This window comes from Ceratotherium simum, chromosome 32 (genome assembly GCF_057802395.1).
Source record: "Ceratotherium simum simum isolate JZ-2026a chromosome 32, ASM5780239v1, whole genome shotgun sequence".
In the NCBI taxonomy this organism is placed as follows: Eukaryota; Metazoa; Chordata; class Mammalia; order Perissodactyla; family Rhinocerotidae; genus Ceratotherium; species Ceratotherium simum.
In genome coordinates, this window is record NC_141931.1 from 12,684,180 (window position 1) to 12,710,335 (window position 26,156).

General features: G+C 42.3%; 1 protein-coding gene across 2 annotated transcripts in view; it reads left to right on the forward strand.

Moving 5' to 3' along the window:
- The window catches only part of PIP4K2A (phosphatidylinositol-5-phosphate 4-kinase type 2 alpha), a 167,011-nt gene extending 142,229 nt beyond the window's left edge, over positions 1–24,782 (forward strand). For both annotated transcript variants that reach the window (XM_004425300.3, XM_087420752.1), the window contains exons 7-10: positions 8,133–8,246; positions 18,277–18,520; positions 19,821–19,924; positions 22,489–24,782. In XM_004425300.3, the coding sequence (XP_004425357.1) occupies positions 8,133–8,246; positions 18,277–18,520; positions 19,821–19,924; positions 22,489–22,569 (543 nt within the window). In that variant the 3' untranslated portion in view covers positions 22,570–24,782. The remainder of the gene's footprint in view (positions 1–8,132; positions 8,247–18,276; positions 18,521–19,820; positions 19,925–22,488) is intronic.
- Positions 24,783–26,156: the final 1,374 nt, after the last annotated feature.

The following is a 26,156-nucleotide window of genomic DNA, read 5'->3' on the forward strand; positions in this document are numbered from 1 at the left end:
CCTGTGGTGGTGTATAAACACCCCGTTGCCTTAGATTCATTGTTATTTCACTGGAATGAACTCAACTCAGTATCCCAAGCGTACGTGGAGCAGTGCTGTTAGAGATGGGAAGTTTTTTAAGCTGACAACTCTTATTCAACTGGTTCCAGAAAGAGTTGGGGTGGAGAGAAGACTTCCAAAATTTCGTCTGTGGTCTGAATTTAAGCCAAGCTGCTGCAGATGTATAATTATTAAAATAATAAAATTACGATATTCACTAGATTAGTATTAAACCAGAAACTATAGGACATAGCAAAGTTCTTGAGTTTTCAGACTTCTTGAGTTTGACATTTCTTAGATTACCACCATTGACATCCCTGCAACAGAATCTTCCGATCAGATTGTAACCAACCTATTTTGTAGGTCTTGATTGCAACTTAACTGTCACATCACAGCCTGGGGAGGAAAACCAAGCCATCACCATTAACATTGTCACTTAGAGTTGAAGGACCATTATGTTCTGAAGAGTATAACAATATTAGAAAAGGAATAAATTTCACTTTTTAAATATTAGCTTGAAAATTTTAGGAAAAATAAATAACCAACAGCTGGGTTCCACCAGCCTTAACAGTTCTAAATTGCAAAATTATGATAGGGCTTATCCAGTTTTGTGCTTCTTAATTGCAGCTCTGTTTCACAAGTATATTGAGGTATAGCTTCTTTCTACATTTACACGTAGACAAGCGGGTCCAAAATAATAATTATGAAACTTGCGCATCCAGATGCTGGTCACAAATGTGTATACATTCTCATTGTGGAAATTACAGGTTATTAATGACCTGTTGGGTCATTCCCCAGCCATGAACTTATATAGACATTCCACTTATGTTGTTCAAGAAGGTTGTTATATGTGCTTTTTGTGAGAAAACATCTGTTATCTTTGCTACTTCTCTATGAACTTTACCCATATTCAATAATTTGCCTTTTGATGTATCAAATTTGTGGCTTGGATGTTTTGAGAAGCAGAACTGATTTTATTATAAATCTCTAACATCTCTTATTACCCCCAAATTGATACCACGTATATGATGTTATTCAATCAAATTATCTTTATCCTAGCTCCAACATAAAGATTTCCTAAAATTCTCTCCCTTTCAGAAATATTTCTGGAGTAATTTCAGCCCCCCAGAGTCTGATTTTTATGAAGTTTTCTGGCAATCCTGGTGAAAGGGGGTTTATTCTTTTTTCACAAGTTTATTTTCATTTAGGTGAGCTTGGAATGACAAGTAAATCGGGAACAGAAGCAGTCCCTAACATGAGACAATAATTAGTACATATTTTTTATGTTGTGTATTCAGATCCACGTGTCACAGTATGGCCCATCAAGGGGACACCGGGCAGCAGTCTTTGACATCAAGGCTTACAATTAGACTTTTTTAAAATGAGTTGCCAAATGAGCACATCGTACAAAAATTCATTTCTTTCTGAAATACAAGTCCTTTAATCACTGAGTAGTATGCTATATATTATCCTTTGCATTGAAACCTTCTGGTGCCAAAATCCTGTTTGCATTAAACACTCAAGTGTGACAGGAGAACATTTCATCTCCCTATTAAGGTTTTCATCCAGGCTAAAAGAAAAACGTGGCTCTCTATATATAAATTTTGGCTTTGTGCATTTTAAATACATGTATTTTTTATTTTCCTCTTGTTAGTGGTAATTTAAAATACAACAGACTCTTTGTGTAATTTAATATAATTATAGAATAATGATAAAATCCAGTATCATTTTAGTTTCAATTCTGTGTATTTGAAGTTATTTTTTTGACTGTAAATACAGATTTAAAATGTTTTTCTTTGAGGAAGACTGGCCCTGTGCTAACATCTTCCTTCTTTTTCTCCCCAAAGCCCCCGTACATAGTTGTGTATCATAGTTGTAGAGTTGTAGCTCTTGTACATGGGATGCTGCCTGAGCATGGCTTGATATGCAGTTCTTAGGTCTGTGCCCAGGATCCGAACCAGTGAACCCCGGGCCACTGAAGCAGAACGCGTGAACTTAACCTCTACACCACCGGGCAGGCTCGAGATTTAAAATATTTGCGATTAAAAAAAAAAGTGTTTTGAGTCATCTAAGAGATTATTAGATTTTTTAACTCTCACTAAAATAAGATTTCTAAATAATTTCTGGCTTTATTAACCCTTAAAATATCCAATATTACTAAACTCCATGCAAATGACAGCAATCATACATCAAATCACAGAACACAATGAAACGAGTAATTATATATGTATGTATGATGTAATATATATTATTATATATGTGTGTGTGTACACATATATATTACAAACAGGTTAACTTACATTTGAAACCAATATAAAATTTAAATCCTTTTGTTAAACATTTATTTTTTGGTTTTGTTTTCAGAGAATCTGCAAAATTTTTAGTAATTTGAAATTTTCAAGTTTTTATAAAAAGTGCGAAGTATTTTTATATTAGAAGGGAAATTCTAAAGCCTTGTTTTTTCTCTCCTTTCTACCACTGTGATGGGAAGCAGCAGAGCCCTGTGCCTCCTTCCCTCCCAGGATCTGTAACTTCTCTCCGGCCACCGCCTTCACTCCCGAGTCTTTGTCTGCTGAGCGGGCCACGGAGGCACACATTCATTTCTAAAAATGAGAGCTCTGAACTTTGTAGCTGTTAGTTCTGCATATTTTTTCCATTTTTACCTCAAACCTCGGCTGAATCTGTCCTTAGAGATCATTTATATCTTTTATTGAACCCTAGGGAATAATCAGTAATTATTTATATTCAGCAGCGTTTATACATTTAAAATATTATCCACGTGTTGGTATCTTCAGGCTCTGAGGCAGTTGCTGCTATATGTTAACTCTCTCGCCCATGCTCATTTGTGTCTTAGTTACACATAAACAATTTTTGACATGACCAATATGGTTACCTAGTGTGTTTCTTACTATTGAAGAATATAAACTTGCTGAGGAACAGCCTATAGTACTATGCTTTAAAAGAAACCAACTTTTCACCCAGTAATGTAATTACAAAAAGAAGAAAAAAACATTTATAATGAAACAATTTTCTTTTTACACCTCATAGCAAATTAAATATTCCACATGAGTTTATTGCTCTCTAGTAGTTTGGTTATGTTTTCTGGCTACTAAGATTTCAGTTAGTAAATTTTTGCTTCAAGTCAGCAAAATAGCATTCACTAAAGTACCCCCCATTATAATGTACTCACTGAGAAAAACTAACCCCTGGAAAATTAAGGTAAGACAAAAGTCAGCACGTTTCTGCCTTTGACCATCTGTATAAAAGTATTAAATTTTATTCCATATTAATATAAAATCTAGATACTTTATTACTACAAAAAGTTAATTTATCCAATTTTTATTATAGCAACATTTTATTCTCATTTGGGTTTCAGTAAGAAGGGTATTTTTCAGTGAGGTTTTCCGACTAGGAATAGCTTTTAATAGGGACCATAGGTTTTTCTAGCCAGGAGAATTTACAGTCGAGGTTTGGAGAGCAGGGAATGGAGCTGTGAAGGTGGGGGGCAGGGGGGATATGAGCCTGTGGCCAGTGTCGCCTTTAATGCACCTTGTCTCGTGTACCCTCCATGTTCCCTCGTGTGTCTGATGCAGGGACATGAAATAATAACCTTGCGCTTGGGTACACCAGGTCTGTGGCGTTTTTTTTACATCTGGCTCTGGATTTATTAGTTATGAGTTTTTCTCTAGATCCACCAGCCACACCTGAGAACATGACCAGCAGATAACAGTAACAGTGTTCGTATATAACTCTCCGTGTGGCATGCACGCCCCTGAGCTTTTTACATGTATGATTGAACTTGTGCAATCCTCACAACAATGCTGCTTGCTAATCCCTATTTAAAGATGAGGAAACCAAGTCACAGAGAGGTTAAGTCACTTGCCCAAAGTCACATAGCTAATAATTGGAGAAGCTAAGATATAACCCGGGCAGCCTGGATCCAGTCTGTACACATAACCACATGTTTCATCTGTGTCCTAGGTAGAAACCTGGGCCGTACTGAATCGATTTGGGGTGCGGCGTCACCCACCAGGAAAGTGTGAGGGATGTTCATCCTGGTAATTTTATCCCAACAATGGAAGCAGGGGAGCTAGGTTGCAGGGGGAATGGTGTCGCTCTGCTTATGCCTTTAGCCGGGGTTGTGCATTTACATGTCACATTAATAGAGGTGAATGCCACTCTGAGTCCAGCCCACCCCGGTAGAATGACCTCATGCAACAGAGAAAATTACCCTGCCTCCTTACACTGGGGCTGTGCTGGACTCGGTGCAGAGCTGGGCTGTACACAGCCTCCCTCCTGAGAGCAGCTCCTGGAGCCCCCAGGCAGGACTCCCTGCCCAGGGCCGGGCAGACTGGGGAGGGTGGCGTGGGAAGAGCAGTTCCCTCCCATGCTTCGTCCTTCTTGGCATCGCCTCCCAGCAGGTGCCTTGTATGGTACCGCAATCCCCGTCACACTTGGAGGCCCCCAGTCTATGCGAAATTGGCCAGGAGAACTTAATTCAGAGTGAATAAATACAGACTTAACCTACTACCACTTCCAAAAGGTTGCCGACCGCTGGCTGGAAGCCAGCCTCGGAGAGTCCGCAGTTAAGAAGCATTTCTGAGCTGGTGTGTTAGCTGTGGTGGTTTCCTCCGCCCTCCGGCTGCTTCTGCATTGCTGGAAAGGGTATGAAAGACGCCCATTAAAGAACCAGACCCAGTGACTTGGAGGCTTTGAAAACTCTCCTAAGTGCAATAATCCACTGTTGCAAAGTAAAGGATAGGCTCTGTTGCTGCCCACAGCTGTCTCTGTGCTGCTCCGCAGACATCACCTCTGTGGGCAGTGTTACACCAAGAGTTTATCAAGTTCATTAATTCAGATGATAATCGTTTTCCTCACTTTAAAACAATGGTGTGTTTTTAATACGAACACTGCTTATTATCAGAGGGATATACTGAAATATTTTAAAAGCTAAGCAGTGAGGTTTTCTTGAGGATGAATCATGATCAGGCGACTTCATCTTTGTCACCTAGTTCTTAGTTGAAAAGAAGTTCAAGTTTTTTTTTTAAGAAAATATTTTGTATGCGGTTTCTCAACCTGTAATACCAGCTTTAAATCCACACAGTTTAGTGAATGCTCACAGTGGTGATGATGGTGACGATGATGATAATAATAAGTGCCACTCACTATTTAAATGTGTGACTCAGGTTTCGGTCGGATTCTCAGAACAACGCTACCTTAGCTGAATGACTACGAGTCAGGCAGCCTGGGTTCCCATCTCAGTGTGAGAACTGGCTTACCAGTTCCACTTACCAGGCTGTGAGACCTTAGCTAAGTTGCATAATCCCTCTCAACTCAGTTTCCTTGTCTGTAAAATGAGTTTAAGAATAAGTGTTAAGGTTGTTGCAAAGAGTAAATGGGACGATGCACTTGAATGAATGAACCGAAGGCTGCTGCTGCTGCTGGTGTTGTCCCCCTTCTGCATATAAGCAAACAGCCCCGAGAGGTCCAGGAATCGGGCCCTTGTCCCTAGCAAGTAAGGAGTGGACCAGGATTGGGAGCTCGAGATTCTTGTCTCCAAACCCTGGTGCTCCTAAGCGCTCTGCCGTACCACAGGCATGGGGGGCGGGGCGGGGGGTACAGTGTGTGTCCACCACTGTTGTATTCCTCTAGCTGCTGCCCTGCTAAGGATCCGCCTTTGCCTCTGGAGCCTTTCAGTAAGCCTTTAAGTCTTTTAACCATTCTGGTTGCCCTTTTTTGAACTTGATCCAATCTAAATACATCCCTAGTGCCTGTGAAATTCACAAGTAAGCTTGGTAACATGGTACAGGGTGTCCAGAGTTTTATGAGGCAGATTATGCTCTCCTTGTCACATGAGGAAAGTCTGCTGGGGTGAACCTGAAAGGGCATCTATCTTCATTCACGTGACCGGTCTTACAAACACATAGCTAATGTGTCATTTGCTGCCTTGTCACTGGTCTGTCACCCCTGCCTTCAGGTTTCTCTCACTCACACAAAAACTTAAGAGCCCTCTCCCTTTCTTTTCTTACACATATAAAATGAGTTGTGGAGTTGAGGCAGATATCTTAACCTTAACACCCCACCCACCCACACCCCCATCTCCAGAACATAGTTAGACAGAAACGCCCAAGTGGTCTACTTAGAGCATCGTGATCCTCCGCCATCTCTGTTATCGTGTGTAGATCTGGCTTCCACCCTTTGCTCTCAGGCGCTTCCAAATTTGTATTTTTTGCCCATGTTTCTCGCTGTCCTCTGAATGAGTTTGTTAAACTTCAGATCCCTGCATTTCATTCACTGTGAAACTTCATTAAGTTTATAATTCTAATAGAAGAACTGAAGGTCTAGTGTGATTGACTCATCACATCTAACATTAATGTGCTGTCTTCACATCCAGGGTTTCCTTTTACATTTATTGCATTATTTTAAAATTATTAATGACAAATTTAGGGGGTTAATCTACCCAGCCCCTCCTTAGTTTTTATAAAGAATGGCATTGCGTTTTCATTTCCTCAAGACTCTATGACTCGGCATAAAAGTTGGTGACAGTAGGTCAATCTCCCCCCAAGAACCGTGTTATTTATCTGTACATGTCACATACATAGGCTGCCCTGTGTTCTACCTGCTTGCTTTCGTGTCTTCATACTAGATTACAAACGCCTTTAGAACAGAAGTGTTGACCTGTTCATTTCTGCATCCCTGTACGTGACAGTCTTTCAGTAACTGCTTGTTGAATTGAATCTTCAGGTTTCTGAGCCGTGCTCCACCTGCTTTGTAAGGATAATTATTTTGGCAGTCACTGTATCAAGTTCAAAATCACGAAACTGTTCAGATTTTCTTAAAGTTAAAGTATCTTTGCTGCTAATTTGGAAGTGCATAATGTATGTGCATGTGTGTGTGTACAGATAGATGTGAGTAGTTTACATACATCTGTATATTTTATAAAAGAAAAAGAAAAAGTGAGCAGTTTAGGCATTTGAAAGATGGTTCAGTAGATAGGCCCAGTGAGTTTTATCGGAGGAGAGAGGCAGTGTGGGGACCAGGAAGGAGAATATGTTCTTTCCTTGGATTTTTTTTTTTTTTCATTTGATTCACACCTACAGAAAAGGGAACCACTCCAGTGTTTGTTACTCTACTAAGAAAGGGAATATATTATGTTGGGTTCCCTTCAACTGGAACCCTGTGGTTAGCTGTGGTTAGCTGAAAGGACGCGAGGAGGGGTTTGGTGGTCTTGAACTCACCCAGAATGCAGGTTGCACGAAGTTAAATAGAATAAGCCACACCAATTTAAAAGTATATGGCTACATTATCCTATATGCTGGAGCACAAGCTGAAGTGTTTTCTGCTTGTGACCCGTGTTCTGATAGTCACTCGTTACTTTGTGTTGATCAGCTAAGTACAGTTTAGTTACAAGCCCACCACTCTCTTTATTTGTAAAGGGTAGAACTTCTCATCTTAACGTTTTATATTAAAAGAAGACATTTTCCTTTGACCTTGTCCAAATGAAAACAGAATTCCCTTCTTGGCAGAGTGGTGAGCAGGAAGTCTTGGAAGGGTGGATGGCTGACCTCCAGCTGCATAGTCTCCCTGACTCAGAAATTAGATGTGATTCTGGATGGGGCTTTTATGAGACGAGGTAACATATTAATTTAAACATGAACCCAGCAAAGGCTACCCAAAAAGTGTGAGGAATGTGGAGTTGGGTTGTACCAGTAAGAAAACTGAGAGTTCCTGATGAAGAATTCCAAGAATACAAATTCTATACTTAGAAGACCTCTTGTAAGAAAGTGAATCTAAGAAAGCAATCAGGTTCATTCCTATGAAAACCATGAAATGTGTTACAGAAGCCTGATAATATGGGGTATGTCTGACCCTCCATTCCTAGTGGGAATGCTTCCAGCAGTCATAGCTCACTGGTGCCCCCTTGCGGTAATCAAGCCACCTCACATTTCGTTGTATTGGGTCTAAGACCCCTGCAGTGAACAGGGCAAACTCAATTTCCAAGGGTGAAAGCTTAACCTCCAGGATTGGAAGGCATATGCGTTTTTCAGATTTTAATCAAGCTTCTTTCTCATTCTCTCTCTCATTTGTTTTAGGCCAAAGAACTGCCAACTTTAAAGGATAATGATTTCATTAACGAGGGCCAAAAGATTTATATTGATGACAACAACAAAAAGGTGTTCCTGGAAAAACTGAAAAAGGATGTTGAGGTAAGAAAAATCAATATAAAGGATAGCCCCATTGTATAAATGTCAACGCTGTTGGTTCTTAGGAGCTTTTAAAACCATCTATTTAAATCTGTAATCAAGACAAAAATATACATTGTACACTATCAAGATCAGATCTGGTTTAAAGAAGAAGTATGCTGGTTCAGCACCTCTCTGCTTTAGATGACAAACCGAAGAAAGCTCCTGCTGTCTTCTTCAGGGTATCCCCACCCTCAGGTTCCTGTGTTTTGTGTTGGTGGAGGTAGCCTGTGTGTAGTTAAAGTCCATTCAGACTGACTGCCCACAGCAACCAGTTGGGTGGAGGGGAATATTGCATTCTGTCAAACAGCAGAGCATTTCACAAAGAAATGTTTAGTAACTGTTTGAATTTGGGGCTTGTTCCCCCTAAACCACAGCTTGGTGTTGGTAAGGACAGCCTCAGTCACTTGATGCTTTAATATGTCTACCAGCCACCATGACATTAGCATTATTAGGTCCCTCAAGCCAGCCTTACTGGCAACAGCACAGTTTGGGACATCACGGTCATGGAGGATGGTTGTGAGAAATAAAATACTATGTGGAAATGGGCTTTTAGTCTATAATGAAGCCATTTTCTTTTTAAATATTATTTTAAGAATTAAAAATATACCTTTTCCTATCCTTTCTATCGTAAAGCATTGGGAGCTTTCCCATTGGACTTCCTTATATAATTCTTTTAGAAATAAATTCATGAAAAAAGTTATTTTCTTGAAATTCGTTAGGTTACAAGGCAGTACAAAGAGATTTCCAATTTAGACAGTTACTAAACTAAATTTTTCTCAGCTGTTACTTTCATTCATATGCATGTGTGTGTGTGTGTGTGTACTTTCTTTTTCTTTACTTTGAAATACTGTTTCCGCATACCAGTACAGATCTGCTACTTAGAGCCTTTGTGGAATGATTTTCTTTTTCATGTCATTAAACAAAAACAATTAAAATGACTTGAGCCGAAGAATGCATGTCATATATTAGGTCGTATTCCCCACGAGGGCAGAAGCACTATTACAGTTTCCTTTTTAATCTTCCAACAGCTCTTTCTGTGCAAGACACTCAGACTGACCGAGTTAGGTCCATAATTATTTTTTAGGACAAATTATTTTAATAAAAACATTTTTACATTATTTTAACCTACGTGGTGTATGTGGTTCAATTACACCTAAATATTGGTTATTTGTAAAAGATATGTGTCTACTTTAAAAAGTAGATAAAAGTGTTTGCTTTCATCGTGTAACATTTTTCTCCAGTCTTTCGTTAATAAGCATTTATTTTCCTCAGTTGTCAGTGGTTATTATTAAAATGCATATTAGTCAAGCATTCCCTCTTACTTTGGGGTCAACTTCATCTGGTAACTGAGTATCATAGGTAGACATACTGTCTTTGGATTTTTATTCATTAATCAGCAAATCTTTGATCCTGAGAATAATATTGTTTTAGCAATTATGGTAAATAGCCCTTAGGGTTATGTGTGATCTGCCAAAAAGATTGTTTTCTCTTTTTTTCAGTTGGCTGAATATCACTGTGATATTTAGACTCCAGAAATAATGTAACTGAAGCAGTTCAGATTTGTAGTTGAATTACAGAAGGATCCTCTCACCCCTTTGTTGTCTGTAGTAATGTCGTTGATTAGAGGATTTGGGTAGTTTAATCCCATACATGGCTCTGGCACTTCGCTGTCTTGTTGAAATGGAAACAGGGCATAAAGCTTTCTTTCATTGAAAAAAAATTCTCAATGGTTGATGAAAGTGTCTTTAGTTTTGAAATTCATGCAGAAGCATCATTAAATTTTTAAGCAGATAATTATGGTGAAGTAGCTTGACATCTGATCTTGATAATGAGGCTAGAATTTAATCTAGTTTAGTTTTTTCATCAGCTCCATGCTTTCTCATTTAGCTGACTGGCCTGTTAATTTGAGTACAAGTTTTTGGGGGGTTGGAAGGTGAGAGGTTTTTTCTGTTTTGTACTTAATGCTTAAAGTAAAAGATGATTTTATTACAGCTCAGTAAATAGCCTATTTTTGTAGAAAAAAGAATTGTCATTTGAGAATCTAGCTGCTTTTTTTCTGCAATTGAAATCCTGTTCTATTCATTCATGAAAAGTACTTTAGTTCGGATAGCTTTGCACATAACTAAATGTATGTGAGCCCTTTTCTCCAAGAGAAAGTGCTCTATGGAGAGTGAAAATCACTTTTGCCTTCTGGCCTGCTTGTTGTCAATTCTGGTCATGACCGTGGAGAGCCGACTATTACCTCTCCTCTCATTGGCTCACACTGGGATCCAAATGTCACCCAATGCCAAACTGCATTCTCCCTGTGGTGTCTGGGAGCACCCCTGTCACAGGCCATCTCAACTCGCACGTTGATGGTCCCACAACCTTGGAAATGGGTGAGAGGGGAGAGGGTGTCGGGGGTTGGGGGACTGGTTGGCAACCAACATTCACAGAGCACGTAGGGTCTGAGTCCTTCCCAGGCATCATTATCTCTTTTCATTCTTATAACAACTCCTTGCAGATGAGTGCTATTATCATCCCAGTTTATGGATGAGAAAACTGAGTCCAGAGACACTATATAATTTGCTCAAAGACACACAGCTATTAATTCAGACTAGGATTTGAGGCTGTCAGAGGCCACCCTCCTAACTGCTCTGATATAAAATGCAAATTAAAAATGTTTGTGAGAGCACAGTTGAGACTGTTTTCTGATAAATACTCCAAAGGAGGATTATTAGAACTTTCAAGAAGTGATAAAATATAACTGTTAAATAGGGCTGGTTGAAATTTTAATCCTATGTCACAGATGTGTTGGGAGGTGGTAATTCAGTAGAACAATGTGTTAATAAAGTCAGCAAATAAAGTGAATTTAAATCTGTTGTGAAGGAGAGTTTATTAACGGCTCTTTTGCCACATAGTTTTCTAGAAGAATTTGTGGTAGGGCTCATAAAGATTGTGAGGACGTTATTGGCACAATGATTTGGCATAATGAGGAATTAATTATGAGGGAATCAGATTAGATGGGATATACTTAGGGAAAAAGAGGTTGATCAAAGGTCTGGAAGATAATTATTAAGAAGTTGGAAAGGAGGGGACCTCAAGATGATAAAGATTGAAAAATCTTCATGCTTTGAAATCTGATGCCCTTAAAAAAACCATTAAATTTGAGTCAGAAGCTTAAAGGGCTTAACATAAGCAGAGCAAATATGGATTAAGTTCCCAGTGTTAGCTGGAGGCAAACCCCAACAGTGGAACCCTCGACCCCTTTCTCTCCTCTCAACCTGTGTCTTCCGGTCCACCGTAGTTTTGTGATACCCAACAGGAATTTTCTCACAAGAATCTGAGATTTACTGCTACATTTCATTTTACTCTACTTCACAAGAGATTTTAAATAAAGTTTGTGAAGATAAGAGCTAGTGAATCAACCGGCTTTTCCACATGTTTCTCCTCTGGGCCTAACTTGAACCTGACTCTCAAGTTTCAATTGCATACCTGTTGAAAAAAGGCCTCTTCCATGATCATAACAACGTGGACGATTGTAAGACCAGCTTCCCTCGTTACATGCAAGGCACTGTTTCCATTGCCTCGGCCACATTCTCTCTCTTAATCCTCCCACACCCCTGTGAGGTTAGTGGTATTGTTCTGTTTTATAGTTAGAATAACTGAGGCTCAGAGAGGTGAACTCACTGGCAAGGCACAGAGCTAGGAAGTGAGAAAAATAAGATTTAATCTCCCGACTCCAAAACTTATACACTTTTGTTGTTTTTAAGATTATCTGATACTTTAATTAAAGAAGAATAAATAGGTCACTCTTGTCAGCAAAACCTATGTCTTTTTTTTCTTTTTCTTTTTTTATTGAAGTATGGTTGACATACAATATTATGTTAGTTTCAAGTGTACAACATAGATATTTGACATTTATATACAGTATGAAACGGTCACCATGATTTAACTCTAAAACCAGCTGTCACCATACAAAGTTATTACAATATTATTGACTATATTCCCTATGCTGTGTATTATATCCCCATATCAAAATAAATATATGACATTTATTTTATAACTGGAAGTTTATACCTCTTGATCCCCTGCACCTATTTTGACCAACCCCACCCCCACCCCCTCCCCACTCTGGTAACCACCAGTTTGTTCTCTGTATCTATGAGTCTATTTCTGTTTTGGTTTTTAGATTCCACATATAAGTGACATCATCATATGGTATTTATCTTTCTGTCTGACTTATTTCACTTAGTGTACTACCCTCTGTGTCCATCCATGTTGTTGCAAAAGGCAAGATTTCATTCTTTTTTATTGCTAAGTAATATTCCAGTGTGTATGTGTACGTGTGTGGGCGTGCACACCACATCTTTTTTATCCATTCATCTATCGGTGGACACTTAGGTTGCTTCCATATCTTGGCTATTGTAAATACTGCTGCAATGAACATAGGGGTGCATATATCTTTTCAAATTAGTGTTTTTGTTTTCTTCGAGTAAATACCCACAAATGGAATTCCTGGATCATGTGGTAGTTATATTTTTAATTTTTTGAGGAACGTCCATATTGTTTTCCATAGTGGCTGCACCAATTTACATGCCCACCAACAGTGCACAAGGGTTCCCTTTTTTTCACATTCTCACCAGCATTTATTTGTTGTCTTTCTGATGACAGCCATTCTGACAGGTGTGAGGTGATATCTCATTGTGGTTTGACTTGCATTTTCCTGATGATTAGTGATGTTGAGCATCTTTTCATGTGCCTGTTGGCCGTCTGTGTCTTCTTTGGAAGAATGTCTATTCAGGGCCTCTGCCTATTTTTCACTTGGATTGTTTGCAAAACCTATACTCTTCACCACCATGCTTTCCTTGGTCTTTTGCATTTCTGTCTCAGTCTCATAGATTTGAAAACATAAAATAACCCATTTGGAACTGTAGTTCGTTTCTTTGATCTTCTTGGGTATATCAGACAGCTTCTCACTTAGAGATGCATTTTCCATTTCTCTGATGGTTTAGTGCACAGTGCTGGGAGCTAACTTCACTTTCATTTATTGGATACAAACGTTTCCTTACTGGAAGAGGAGCCTAAGCAGTGGTGTGACCACAGACCGGAGGCCCAGGAAAGGAGCTCTGGGCCTGCCCGCCATTGTGAGCAGCACAGATGCAAGGGGGAGACTTGGGCCCAGAGACCCGCCCAGTTCTCACCCCTTCCCTGTCTGACCTTGGGCAAGTTAATTAGAGGCAGTCCCTTACTTCTGTACATAAAGCACCCTTGAAAGTGTATCTGAAAGTCAACTGTCTGAAGGTCAAACAGTAGACCTACACATTAAAGAGAGACTCTGTTCTGCAGAGCAAAGATATGTTGTAAATGGTCTCATTTTGCTTCCGACAGGTGCTGCCTCTTGCAGTCTCAGACAAAGGGTTTTTGTTGTTGCTCTGTTCTTTGTTTTTATTTGGTGTGTGTGGTTATTTCTTGGAGGCAGAGGTTGGGGGAAATTAGGGAGAGTTAGGGGGAACTGGGGAAGAAGAAGCAGGCACCTTATTCATTTGTTCAATAAATATTGAGTATCTGCCTTGAGCCCATCGCTTCCTGGGAGTCAGGAGCGCAGTGAGGGCAGAAAGAGCCAGAGCCCCTGCCCTCATGCGGCTGCCAGGTTTGGAGAAGACAGAAGTTACTCAAGTAATCTAACAAGATGGATGTGCAGCTAAGCCAAGCGGCATTAGGGAGAAGTGTGCAGTGCTGTACATGCCCGTACTTGGGGGACGTGGCCTAGACAGAATCAGCAAAGGCCTCCGTGAGCAAGTGCGTCTGCAGCTGAGATCTGAAGGTCGAGTGGGAGGTAACTGGGCATAGATGAGAGAGGGGCAGAAGGGGGTGAGAACAGGGTTCAAGATGGCCCCAGAGGTGATGGGGCTAAACTCCCCAGGCCCTCTGGAGTTTGTTTCTGCCCTGAGACAAACATCATTGAAAGGTCTTAAGCAAGAGCATGACAGGATCAAATTTGCGTTTTGAAAAGATCTTCCCTTTCCAGAGGACTGGAGGGGAAAATTCAGGTATCATCTGATCTTCACTACTTCCCAGGGACCTTCCAAGGGCCCAGAGGGAGCAGGGATGGGGAGAAGGGGCCTCTGCCCTGCCACCGTACAAGCTGAGCAGGACTCGGCCTGGCTAAGCCCCCACCCACCCTGCACCCACCACACTCGCGTGGACTCTTTAGTGTCTCCAGCTATGCCCGGACCTCTGGAGGGCTTCCAGGATGGGCAGTGGGAGCAGGGGCAGCAGGCCAGAGAGAGCCCCTAGATAAAAGGGTCAGGGCCAGGCACCATGCTAGGCGTGGGAGGGGGCAGTGGAGGAGAGGAGGCCCTGACCTTGCTCTCTAGGAGCCCAGAGGCTGAGCTCAGCCTGAGGCACAGCCTCCTGGGCGCCTTGACAACAGACGGGGCAGAAGTGGGGCTACTAGTGAGCATCCTGCCCGTCATGCCTCTTAGGTGTCAGAGGATATGAGTGGGGACATCTAATACAATATTGCCCACAAGTCTTGTTTCCAAAACACTAGGCCCACTAGGTGTTCTGAGAAACAGGTTCCATGATCAAGTTGGTGTGAGGCATGCTCTGGCGGATACCACTGTCAGAGACTCACGGTACTCGGGAACTTTGGGAGGTCCTCCTCCTCAGAAACCATTTGATTTGTTTAACTCATTATTTCCCTACTGGTGTTATAAAGAACAAGATTTGGGAAAAGCTGCAGCATGATGCAGTATAAAGAATAAGAACTTTGAATACGGGGTCCTGAATTCACTACTTCTTAGCCTTGAATCCTTGCACAACTTCTTTTCAATCTTTCTGAGCCTGTTTGCCCTCCTGCAAATGAGGGACAAATGCCCGCCTCGTGCCAGGCCAGCTGTCCCTGGGCCCCATAGCGTTTAGTTCTCTTCCACGTCCGTGGGCCCGTGTGGAGCAGAAGGGTAACTGGGATCCGGCTACCTGGCTGGGTATTGGTAAAGGATTCAAGTGTTTTATGATGCTGTTATTCTCGAGATGGGGAAGGCCACCCGCACACACATGTTCCTGCCCAGATGCACCCTGAAGCCCAGCAGCTGCCATGGGAGGGTGAGCAGTCTTGACCACGAGAAAGCGAGTCTGGTGGAGGGAGGTGGAGGTGGCAGGTTGGCACTGTGATGACCTTAGTGGGGGAGTCTGGGGAAGGTTCTCTGGCGCTCAGAAAACTGATCCAAGGCCTGAGAAGCAGCACTCTGTTTTGTTTGTTTTTTTAATAGAGTAACACCTTTATTTTTTTTTTCCAGCTTTATTGAGGTATAATTGACAAATAAAATTGTAAGATATTTTAAATGTATAATGTGATGATTTGATAGACATATCTGTTGTGAAAGGATTCCCTCATTGAGTTAACACATGCATCACTTCACCTATTTATCTTTTTTTTTTTAGTGAGAATATTTAAGTTCTCTCTTAGCAAATTTCTTTTTTTTTTTTTTTTTTGTGAGGACGATGAGCCCTGAGCTAACATCCAGGCAAATCCTCCTCTTTTTGTTCAGGAAGACTGGCCCTGGGCTAACATCTGTGCCCATCTTCCTCCACTTCATATGGGACACTGCCACCGCATGGCCTGACAAGCGGTGCATCGGTGCGCGCCCGGGATCCGAACCCAGGCCGCCAACAGCAGAGCGCGCGCACTTAACCGCTACACCACGGGGCCGGCTCTTAGCAAATTTCAATTACAAAATACAGTGTTATCGACTATAGTCACACATTAGATCCTCAGAGCTTATTCATCTTATAACTGAAAGTTTGTACCCTTTTACCAACCTCTTCTTTATTTTTCCCACCCGTAGCCACTGGCAACCATTTTTCTACTCTCTGTTTCTATGAGTTTGACTTTTTTTTTTTAAGAGTCCACATATAAGTGATACCATCCCGTATCTGTCCTTCTGTCACTGGCTTATTTCACTTAGCATAATGCCCTCCAAGTCCATCCAAATTGTTGCAGATTTCCTTCCTTTTTTAAGGCTGAATAATATTCTAGGGTATGTGTGTGTGTGTGTCACATTTTCTTGATCCATTCGTCGATGGACACTTAGGTTGTTTCCGTATCTTGGCTATTGTGCATAATGCTGCAATGAACATAGGGGTGCAGATATCTCTTCAAGATAATGGTTTCATTTCCTTTGGATATACACCCAGAAGTGGAGTTGCTGGATCATATGGTAGTTCTACTTTTAATTTCCTGAGGAACCTTCATACAGTTTTCTGTAGTGGCTGCACCAATTTACATTCCCACCAGCAGAACACAAGGGTTCTCTTTTCTGCACGTCCTCGCTTGCTGTTTCTCCCCCCAGCACTTGCTATCTCTTGTCTTTTTGATAATCGCCATTCTAACAGGTGTGAGGTGACACCTCCCTGTGGTTTTGATTTGCGTTTCCCGATGATTAGTGATGTTGAGCGCCTTTTCAGGCACCTGTTGGCCATTAGCACTCTTTTTTGATAAAGGCTTTGCTTCTATCTATTTTTAAGTATCAGGTTTCTCCTACCTTGCTTAAATATGTAAACATAAAGATTTGTGTCATTTCTTTTTTCTGAGCTCAAAACAAATGAGGAAGATTAAGCCTGGCCGCAGGGGATTCCTGGTGGGAAGACAAGCAAATGGGAGCTGAGGAGGGGTAAGCAGGCAGGAGGGGCCTGGGCTGGCCAGGAACTGAAGGCTCTAGGAAACAGCTGGAGCCTGAGGTCCTGCCCCCTTGTCTGAAAGGGAGCATGGCTTCTCTTTCAGCTCCGAGACAAGCTGCTTCCCGACAGGCTCAGGGGAAGAAATGGCTCTGCAGGTCTCAGCAGATTGATTTCATGTCATTTTCAGCCAGAACTTCAAGACCTATAATTTCATATGTCTGCCCTTTGTGTAAGGAAGTTTATTTCCTACATTCTATCAGAGTAGCCCCGAGGCCATCAGCTGCTCTGCATCACTGAGCCAGGGTGGCACCAAGTCCGCCAAGAGTCAGTGTCATGTGCCTTCTCAGACCCCCAGGGTCAGAGCGGAATTGGACCCTGTGCAGAGCCAGCCGGCTGGGGAGTAGGGAGCTGCTCGTTCCAGCCAGCAGATGGGCTGCCACATCTGCCCTCAATAATGCCACCCACAATTTAATTGATCAGTTAGAATATTGTGCTTAAGGTCACGTGTCTGCGTGTATCTGCTAAAAAAGAAGAAAAGAAGAGGAAAATCATGACATGAAAAGTCAAAAAAGAACTTGGCAGACAGGAGTAGCCAAAACCCAGAGTTAGGTCTTGCCCCACATTACCCTCTAGCCATGGCTGGAACAGGAGAGGGAGGGAGGACAGGAGGCGGCCTGTGCTGCCTCGTGGACAGCAAACCACCTTCAGCATCTCCGGTCTCCCCGCTCCATCAGAAGGAAACCCGACCAGGACAGAAGGACTGGGTCATTCACCAGAGCGTTGACCCAGGCATTTGCTGGTTGATTGGGACATTTGGGCTTTTACTTATTTGTGATGGACAGCATAATAATCTCCTCAGCAGAGTGTGCTGCATTTCAAAGTGCTTTCACAAACCATTCGGAGAGACTCGGCTGGAAGCTACTTGGGAGGTCCCTGGGCTTCCCATTAGCCAGTCTTAATTGTTGGGAGAATCCGTCTCTTCCCTTCCTCAGCATCTCCTTGCCAGTTATGCTCTCTGCTCTTTGGTGTAACCCAGCCTCCATGTGATAAATGAATGTCTCTCAGCATCCAGCTCTGCAGTCAGGGAAAAGAACACTAGCTCGGAGCCAGCCCCAAGCATAAGGCTACGTTTTTGGCCGGAGGAGCTGCCTGGGACCGTGGGAGCATCATAAAGGGGGCTCCTGGCCGCCCCTTAGGGAGATCCTCTTCTCACTCTGCTGCCCCTTCACTCACAGCCTTCCCCCGTGGGCACTTTCCTGAGCTTGTTTTCTTTAAATCTGTGGTTTTGTTTGAGGCATAACTGACCATGTCGCCTCCCACCCTCCAGTTTCTTGCCCAGTTAAAGCTCATGGACTACAGCCTCCTGGTGGGAATCCACGACGTGGAGAGGGCCGAACAGGAAGAGGTGGAGTGTGACGAGAACGACGGGGAGGAGGAGGGGGAGAGCGACGGCACGCACCCCGTGGGGACCCCTCCAGACAGTCCCGGCAACACCCTCAACAGCTCGCCGCCCTTGGCTCCAGGAGAGTTTGATCCCAACATTGATGTTTATGGAATTAAATGCCACGAAAGTAAGCTGAGTTACCATCAGTTCTTTTTACCTGTGGTTTGATTTCTGCATTGTTACCTACCAGTAATCATAACCCCAGTTAAAAGCATGCTGCCCGGTAAGACTCAATCTCCAGAGTCCCAGTAAATTGATTTAGGGACAAGAGTATGTTAAAGGTAACCGTAATATTCTGGTTTTGAAATGTAACACGCTGAGGTCCTTGAATTTCATGATGTTGAGGGAATAGAGTGAAACCACAAACTATTTTCTATATGTAAGAAACTTATATAAATGTAAATAACATATGTAAGAAGTGGTTTTTTTCCTTAGCTCTCTCTCTTTTATGTGGATCTAAAGTGTCACAAATCTGTCCTGAGCAGCTACGTACGTGGTCCACTCTGAACCTCCCGTGGACACCCTGTAGGGCAGGCATCTCATCTCTGCCAGCCCTTTCTTTCTCAAGAGCACTGAAGCCGGCCCAGGGTGGGGGACGAGAATCTCTGACTTGCCTCTCTGTCTGTCCTGTTCCCCCCATTAAGGGGTCTGTGGCCCTCTTCTCGATCTTAATCCTCAATACTGGGCAGTTGGATATTTGAAAGAATATTACATTCTACCATAGCTACTTATATATGAAAAAAAAATATTTTAGAGATACGATAAAAGAAGGCCTCTTTTTTTTGAGTAATAAAAACTGTAGTTTATCATTGTTTTAAAAAACTCTATATCAGCCAAGTGAGCTTGAGTTATGCTTTTTATTTTACTCACCAAAATTATTTCTTCAACACAGAAAACCAGATATAGTCAAACATACTTTTCTTATTGTTCATAATTGAAACAGCATATTTGTGGAAATATTTAGAAAACAGATACTGTAGATGATATATGCCTTTATCCAGTTCTGATACTATATCCTACGAGAATCCAGTGAACAGTTGCATCTGATAGTAGGAAAGGATTAAGGAGCATAATTACTTCTACTTGTTTTATAGAATATTTTTAAAATAGCATTTTTCTTTACACCAAAGCAATACACATTCATTAAAGAAAATGCAGATTAACAGAAAATAAAAACACTCAGTCTCACCCTCGGACCTCCCCTGTTAACATCCCGGGGTTATGTTCTTTGTTTTCACTTGTTAAGTTGAGAGGGAACTGGGTACAGAGAGTTAACCCGTTTAATAGGGATTTGCAGAAGTTATGTGGACTTTTTGTTTTCGGACGACTGATCCCTTACCCTCCAGCACTTCCTTCCTCCGTCACCAGCTCGTGCCCTTCCAGGTGTTGTCACATGTGCCACAATCATCACTCTCATCCCTTTCCAGACTCGCCTAGGAAAGAGGTGTACTTTATGGCAATTATTGACATCCTGACTCATTACGACGCAAAAAAGAAAGCCGCCCACGCTGCAAAGACTGTTAAACATGGCGTAAGTATCTTGCATCTTGTCTCCTCCTCTGCTCCTGGGCCCCTGATCCTGTCTGTAGTGCAGGGGCCAGCGCAGGTCTGCTCCTTTCCACTGAGCTGTTCAGAGTCCTTCAGTGGATCGTGTTCCCTGCAGGGGCCCATGTTCTGAGCGCAAGGGTCAGAGCCAGCGAATGCCGACACTAATGCCTGCTCTCACCGCGCCCCCCTAGGCTGTTGGCAAGTCACTGAAACTCGGCCATGGTCTTCTTTTTACACACCAGGGACATTAATAGACACAAGCATCACTAGAATATTATACACATTCTTTTTTGTTTGAAAAATGTTTCAAAGATAAAAGTGCTCAAGATAGTGTTTAATATGAAATACTCAGAACTGAAGCACTATTCTCTACTACAGACACTTCCAAAATACACAGTATTATATTTCTTTTCTCACAGTGAATTGTATTTTCTCTAGTACAGAAACCTTTTGAGTGCAAGATCACGGTTTAATAATATGAATTCCTCACCTTTGTTGTGCTTGCTCGGAACTGTCACTATTCCAGGCATACGTTAACTGGTTGAATCTCCATGACAAGCCTATGAGGGACACTAGTGTATCCTTGTTTATCAGTTGAAGAAACTGAGGAAGAGAGCTTAAGTGGTAACTTGCCGGGGTCACATCACTAGGAAGTGGTAGAGATGGGATTGCTTTCCAGGACCTAGCCCGGCCCCCTGCCCTACCAGCGAACCCCACGTGCCTGACTGAACTTCACAAGTCATGGCTATCCATTATGCTTATATTGTAGGGATCCATTAGGCTTTCCAGGTGCACTAAATAAGCCATAGAGCCCACCCTACAGAGATGGACTTGGACCCTGGCTTGTTCACACCAGAAGGAGAGGTGCCTCCCCAGCAGGGTGTGTAGAGCCAACCAAGATACACCAAAACATCAACCTCTATTACAGGCTCTTTTCCTCTATTTTAAAATCACACAGGCTGTCATCCCAGCAATGGAACCAGCCTAAAACCATATTCCATTTGCCACAGAAATATTTCAGTCACATCAACATTTATGGTGTTCCTGCTGTGTGCAGAGCACGACCGTGAGCTCACCTGGCCCATTGAACGTGTTAGAAACCCCGCATCAGTAAGAGAGGGGAGGACACAGTAGCTCTTGCCCAGCAGTTGGCATCGCAACCTTCTGAGGACCATCTGTAAAACATGCGTGCGCCAGCTGCCCCATCCCTTTTCCCGATTCTGAGTCCCTTCAGGAGGTTGGGGGAGGGGCCTCTAAAGGCTCTGGTCATTCTGATATTCACCTCTCCCAGTTGTGTGACTGTGAGGAAACACTTTGGAGCCTCAGCTCCCCCAACTGATAAAGGGGTCCTAATGCCTTGCTGATGGGGTTTTGTAGGGGGATACATGAGATGACCAGGCTGAACACTGGGGAGATGCTTTGTGTTTGTTCCCACCCTCCTTCAACCTGCTGTACTATTCCATCCCATAGGAAACTGGAAATGTCCCATAGCAAACATGGCCCCACTCTAGTCTCCCTTATAAGTCACCAGCTCAGCGCTATAATATACCACATGGCCCAAATCATGTGCAGTTTGCAAGAACAAGACATTACTCTTAGCAAAGGAATGCTGTGTTGAGCCACTGCTGGGAACCATTCTCCGTCTTCAAGGCCTGGGCTCCTCCATGGAGATCCCAGTGGCCCAGGCCAGGCATGGAAATTACAGGTCCCCCAGTGAGCATGGTTTGTCTAAAAATAACACCTGGTGACTTAGTAAAACTCTGGTCTTGCCCTTTGCAGCTCAGGAAGCTGGCCGGTAACCACGCTGAGCCCGCGTGCCGGCACCGGGCCTGTCGTAATAGGAAATCCCCGCCGAGCCTCCGCCAGGGGCCGGCTTCCCTGCTGCAGGCAGGGCTCTGTGCAGGGGAACAATGGCGCCCCTGTGCCCTGCGCTGGGGGAAGCCAGCCCCTGCCCCTCTGGGCGAGATGCAGTCAGCAGTGTTGTGTCTAACCTGGTTGTAGAGCCAGGACAGAGCCGCGGCAGCGGACATGGAACTTACTGCTGCTGCTGTCGCCCCTCATCTCTGAGCACTCAGCCGCTTCCCCCAACCCTGAGCAATGAAAAATGAGCACAGTCCTTACGTTGCTGTCATCAGGGTTTCCCCTTCGCCAAAGTTTATGTTTGAGTCGTTCTCAAGGTATCGCCAGTCTGCTCTCTTGAAAAACAATACTGTTGTCCCCAAGGCTTCGCCTGTAGGCCACACAGATTCCGCTGTTGGAAAGGAACATCCCAAACATGGCTAGTTGGATTTTTTTTTTTAGAGGTGCAGCAATCACAGTGTGTGATAATGATATCTGTTGTTCCTACGACTCTTTGCCTCATTTTCACACACAGATTCCTAAGAACCTTGATTATTCAGATACAATATCTAAGACACTTTGAGTTATGTTTTAAGAGCAGAGGCTGCACAGATTTGAAAATTAGCTTTATATTCAGTTGCAGACAGAAATTGCTGTACATACCAAGTAGTAATTACATCAATGTTCCTCTCCTTTAAAACTGCCCAGGCTGGTGCGGAGATCTCGACCGTGAACCCAGAACAGTATTCAAAGCGCTTTTTGGACTTTATTGGCCACATCTTGACGTAACCTCCTGCACGGCCTTGGACGGACATGAGCACGGGAAGGACAGAGGTGGCTTTGGTGTGGGACAAATGAAAACCAAACTCAGTGAAGCCCACCTCTTCGTTTACAACTGCAGGCCAAGAGGACTGATACGGGGGTACTCGCTTTAACAGCTACCTGATATTTCCCAGCATTGTTCTAGCTATTTCTGACTTGTGTGTATGTGTGCGTGCGTGCCCGTGTGAGAGTGTGCGTGTGCGCGTGCATCTTTAAAGGTAATTAATGAACTAATGAAAACCGATCAGCTTCAGTCAGAGTGTGTTTGGGCAACAATCCTCTGATTCCAGCTGTGGACAAATGAATGAATGAGTGAATGAGCACATGCAGGGGGCGGGGGAGAAGGAAATGCATGTCAGACCAACCATGTTGGCATCACACGATAAACTGTGGATCAGTTTATTTTTTGGAGTTGAAAGATGTGAGACAGTATTCATAATAATAATGAAGATAATAATAATGATGATAATAATAATGATGGTGATTAAAAGAAAAAAAACTTACTGCGAATGTTACACTTCTACCACGCACGCTGACACTCCTTACTAGTTGTACCCCGAGCCCCTGACACTGGACGAAGGAGGGCTGGCAGCTCTGGCGTGTCCTGCCTCAGGGTTCTGCCTCCACACAGTGTCAGGACTCCCAGTGTCCAGGGGACAAACGCCCCTCCTCCAGCAAGAAGTTGATGCCCCTAGTGACTTTATCTGTACATTTTCACCTCAGTAAATATGTCCAGGAAAACCGCTTACTTTTCTTTTCTTGCCTGGAGCGTCTTCACTGTTACACTCTTATGTTGCAATATAGAAATTAATGCTACAAAATAAAAATAAAGCTTACCTGAAAAGTGCATAGTTTTGGGCAATGGTTTCTACATCTCCCGTGGTGGGAAGGTGAGCAGAGCATTAGAACTCTCAATTCTCCTGTTACTGATTGCAAATCTGACTTATAAGATGTTTATGTTTGACCATTGTTTAAACAGTGGTATTTTGTTATGAATTATCCCTTTAACTGAAGCCCTCAGTTTTACTGTTTACATTATTAGGAAAACAGGGATATTTTTGAATCTAAAAATTTAATGTACAGCATGTGATTTTCGAAGTTTACATGTAAAGTCATTTTACAGTGTAGGTGAAATAATGTTTGTCATATTCTGAACTGTATCCTGCAGTCCTGTTTTGGGGTGAATGTTTTATTCAGAGTACATGGTAGGCAGTCTTTTGCAATAAAGGAAAAGGGTTTTGTTTCCTCCAGATGTACATTTATCAACCTAATGATTGTTTTAAAAACATGTTTAACCCAAATCTGGTTCTGTAAGTTCATTGCCCGAAACTGTGCTGATTGTGTTTAATCAAGTTATAAATTTCCAACATCGATCATGTATTTACCAACTTTCCGGCATTTTCTGAAAGGCGTCAAGCTAAAATATTAGACTTGCTTAGAGTAGGTTATCAACTTATACACTGTGCTAAAGCTGTGCCTTTGAAATTCTTTGTTTAAAACACGAGATGATTTTTGTAGGCAGTTTCAGAAAAGAAAAAAAAAAAATCCACCCTTCGATAATTACTTATAACTCAACAATTACCCCTGCCATACTGCCTCTTCCAGTAACTTTACTTCAGGGCGTATCAAGACTGCAGCTGTGCCCAATGTATGTGGGTTTACTTCAGAAAACACAAGATGACAGCAAATCCATATCTTTGGAAGCCAGCAGCAATGCCATTCTCCTACTGTCTACTGACTTCGCATAGATTTGTTATCCTCGACAGATGATGTAACAGCACTGTGGCATGGTTGTCCAAATCTGGATTTTATGCATTTAAATTAATTGAGACTGTGATTTGGTTTTTCCCTCCCATCATTCATTCTGGCATCAAGTCACTTTCAGTGTTCTGAAGTTATACTGTAGTTTCTTTGACCCAAGGCTATAAAGGTGAGACCCTGAAGTAAAGATAAGGTACATGTACATTATTTGAGTAACCATTTCCTTTGTGGCCAATCTGTGTATGCTTTTAGAAGTTTACAAAATGCTTTATTTTTGTCTGTAACAATCTCTGTCATTCATTTCTGTCGATAAACCATTTGGACAGAGTGAGGAAGTTTGCCTTGTATCTCCTAGTGCTAACAATACACTCCAGTCATGAGCCGGGCTTTACAAAATAAAGCACTTTGATGACTCACAAGGTGGATCCTTTGTTCCTCTCTCTCGATTGTGCTTCTCTCTCTTACAAACGAATTTTAAATACTCAGTAATAAGAGTATCTTTGGCTCACTCTTGAAGAAGTAAAGGTAAAATTGAATCTTTTCACTAACTAGAACTTTGCGTTCAACCTGTGAACTATTTTATTAGTAAATATAGTCATGCACCTCGTAACGATGTTTCAGTCAGCAACGGACTGTATATACGACAGTGGTCCCATAAGATTAGTACCATATAGCCTAGGTGTGTAGTAGGCCATACCACCTACGTTTGCGTAAGTACTGTAGGGGAGGAAGATATTTTCCTCTACCCAAGTTCTTCTGGCTGGTCTGAGAATTAAATTGACATGACACAGATTAACAGGAGAAAAACAAAAGTTTAATAACATGTATACATGGGAGAAACCCAGGAAAACTGAGTAACTCACAAAAATAGCCAAAGCCCTCACCTTAAATACCATTCTCAGGTAAAGACAAAGGAAGATGTTAGGGGTGGGGAGAGTCAAGGACTTCAAAGGGAAGGCAATTCACAGGTAGGTGAAAAGGAGCAGATGTTTGGAAAACCAGTGTTTGGCCACACAGAAACAGAAGAACACAGAGGGGGGCCCAACAAGCAGGCTTTTATGGGTTCCCCCCGTCTACTTCCTAGTTCATGTTATGCTAAGGTGATAGTTCGCTTCCTGAGACAGATTTTTTTCATCTAAATTATTTTAGGCAAAGGGGAGGTAGGTAACAAAAACTTTGAGTATTTTGTTTCTTTAAAATAATCAGCCTAAAAGAATCCTCATGTTAAAGAGACACATTTTGGGGTGGCAAATTTTGTTCCCCTTCAGTACACTCTATGATGTTTGCACAACAACGAAATCACGTAACGATGCATTTCTCAGAACGTATCCCCATCATTTAGCAACGCATGACTATAATAGAAACTTCCATGACAAAATCGACTTATTGCAAGATGGACAGGCAGAGAAAAGAAATCTCTTCAACGAACACCCTATAAAGTTATATAGTTTCATTTCTAATTTTTACCAACCATAGTTCTGTGTGTCAGCATTTTTTAAAACTATTGGGATACCATTGATGGATAGAAAGCTTCTTCATAGCATTTCATTGTCATTGGTGCCAGGTTAGCAAACACAGTTCAGCTGTAACACTTGTTTTGAAAATGCATATGTGTTCTAATGTGATTGATATATAAGGGAGTAATTTGAGCATAATGCACTTTTCACATTTGCTGTATGCACTCTGGTCCTCAAGGAACACAGAAAACTGCACCAGCTGAACTGTGCCACACGGGAATACACAAGACACACCCCCCTCAAACATCTACCAGCTACCTCAGTTCAACACGTGTT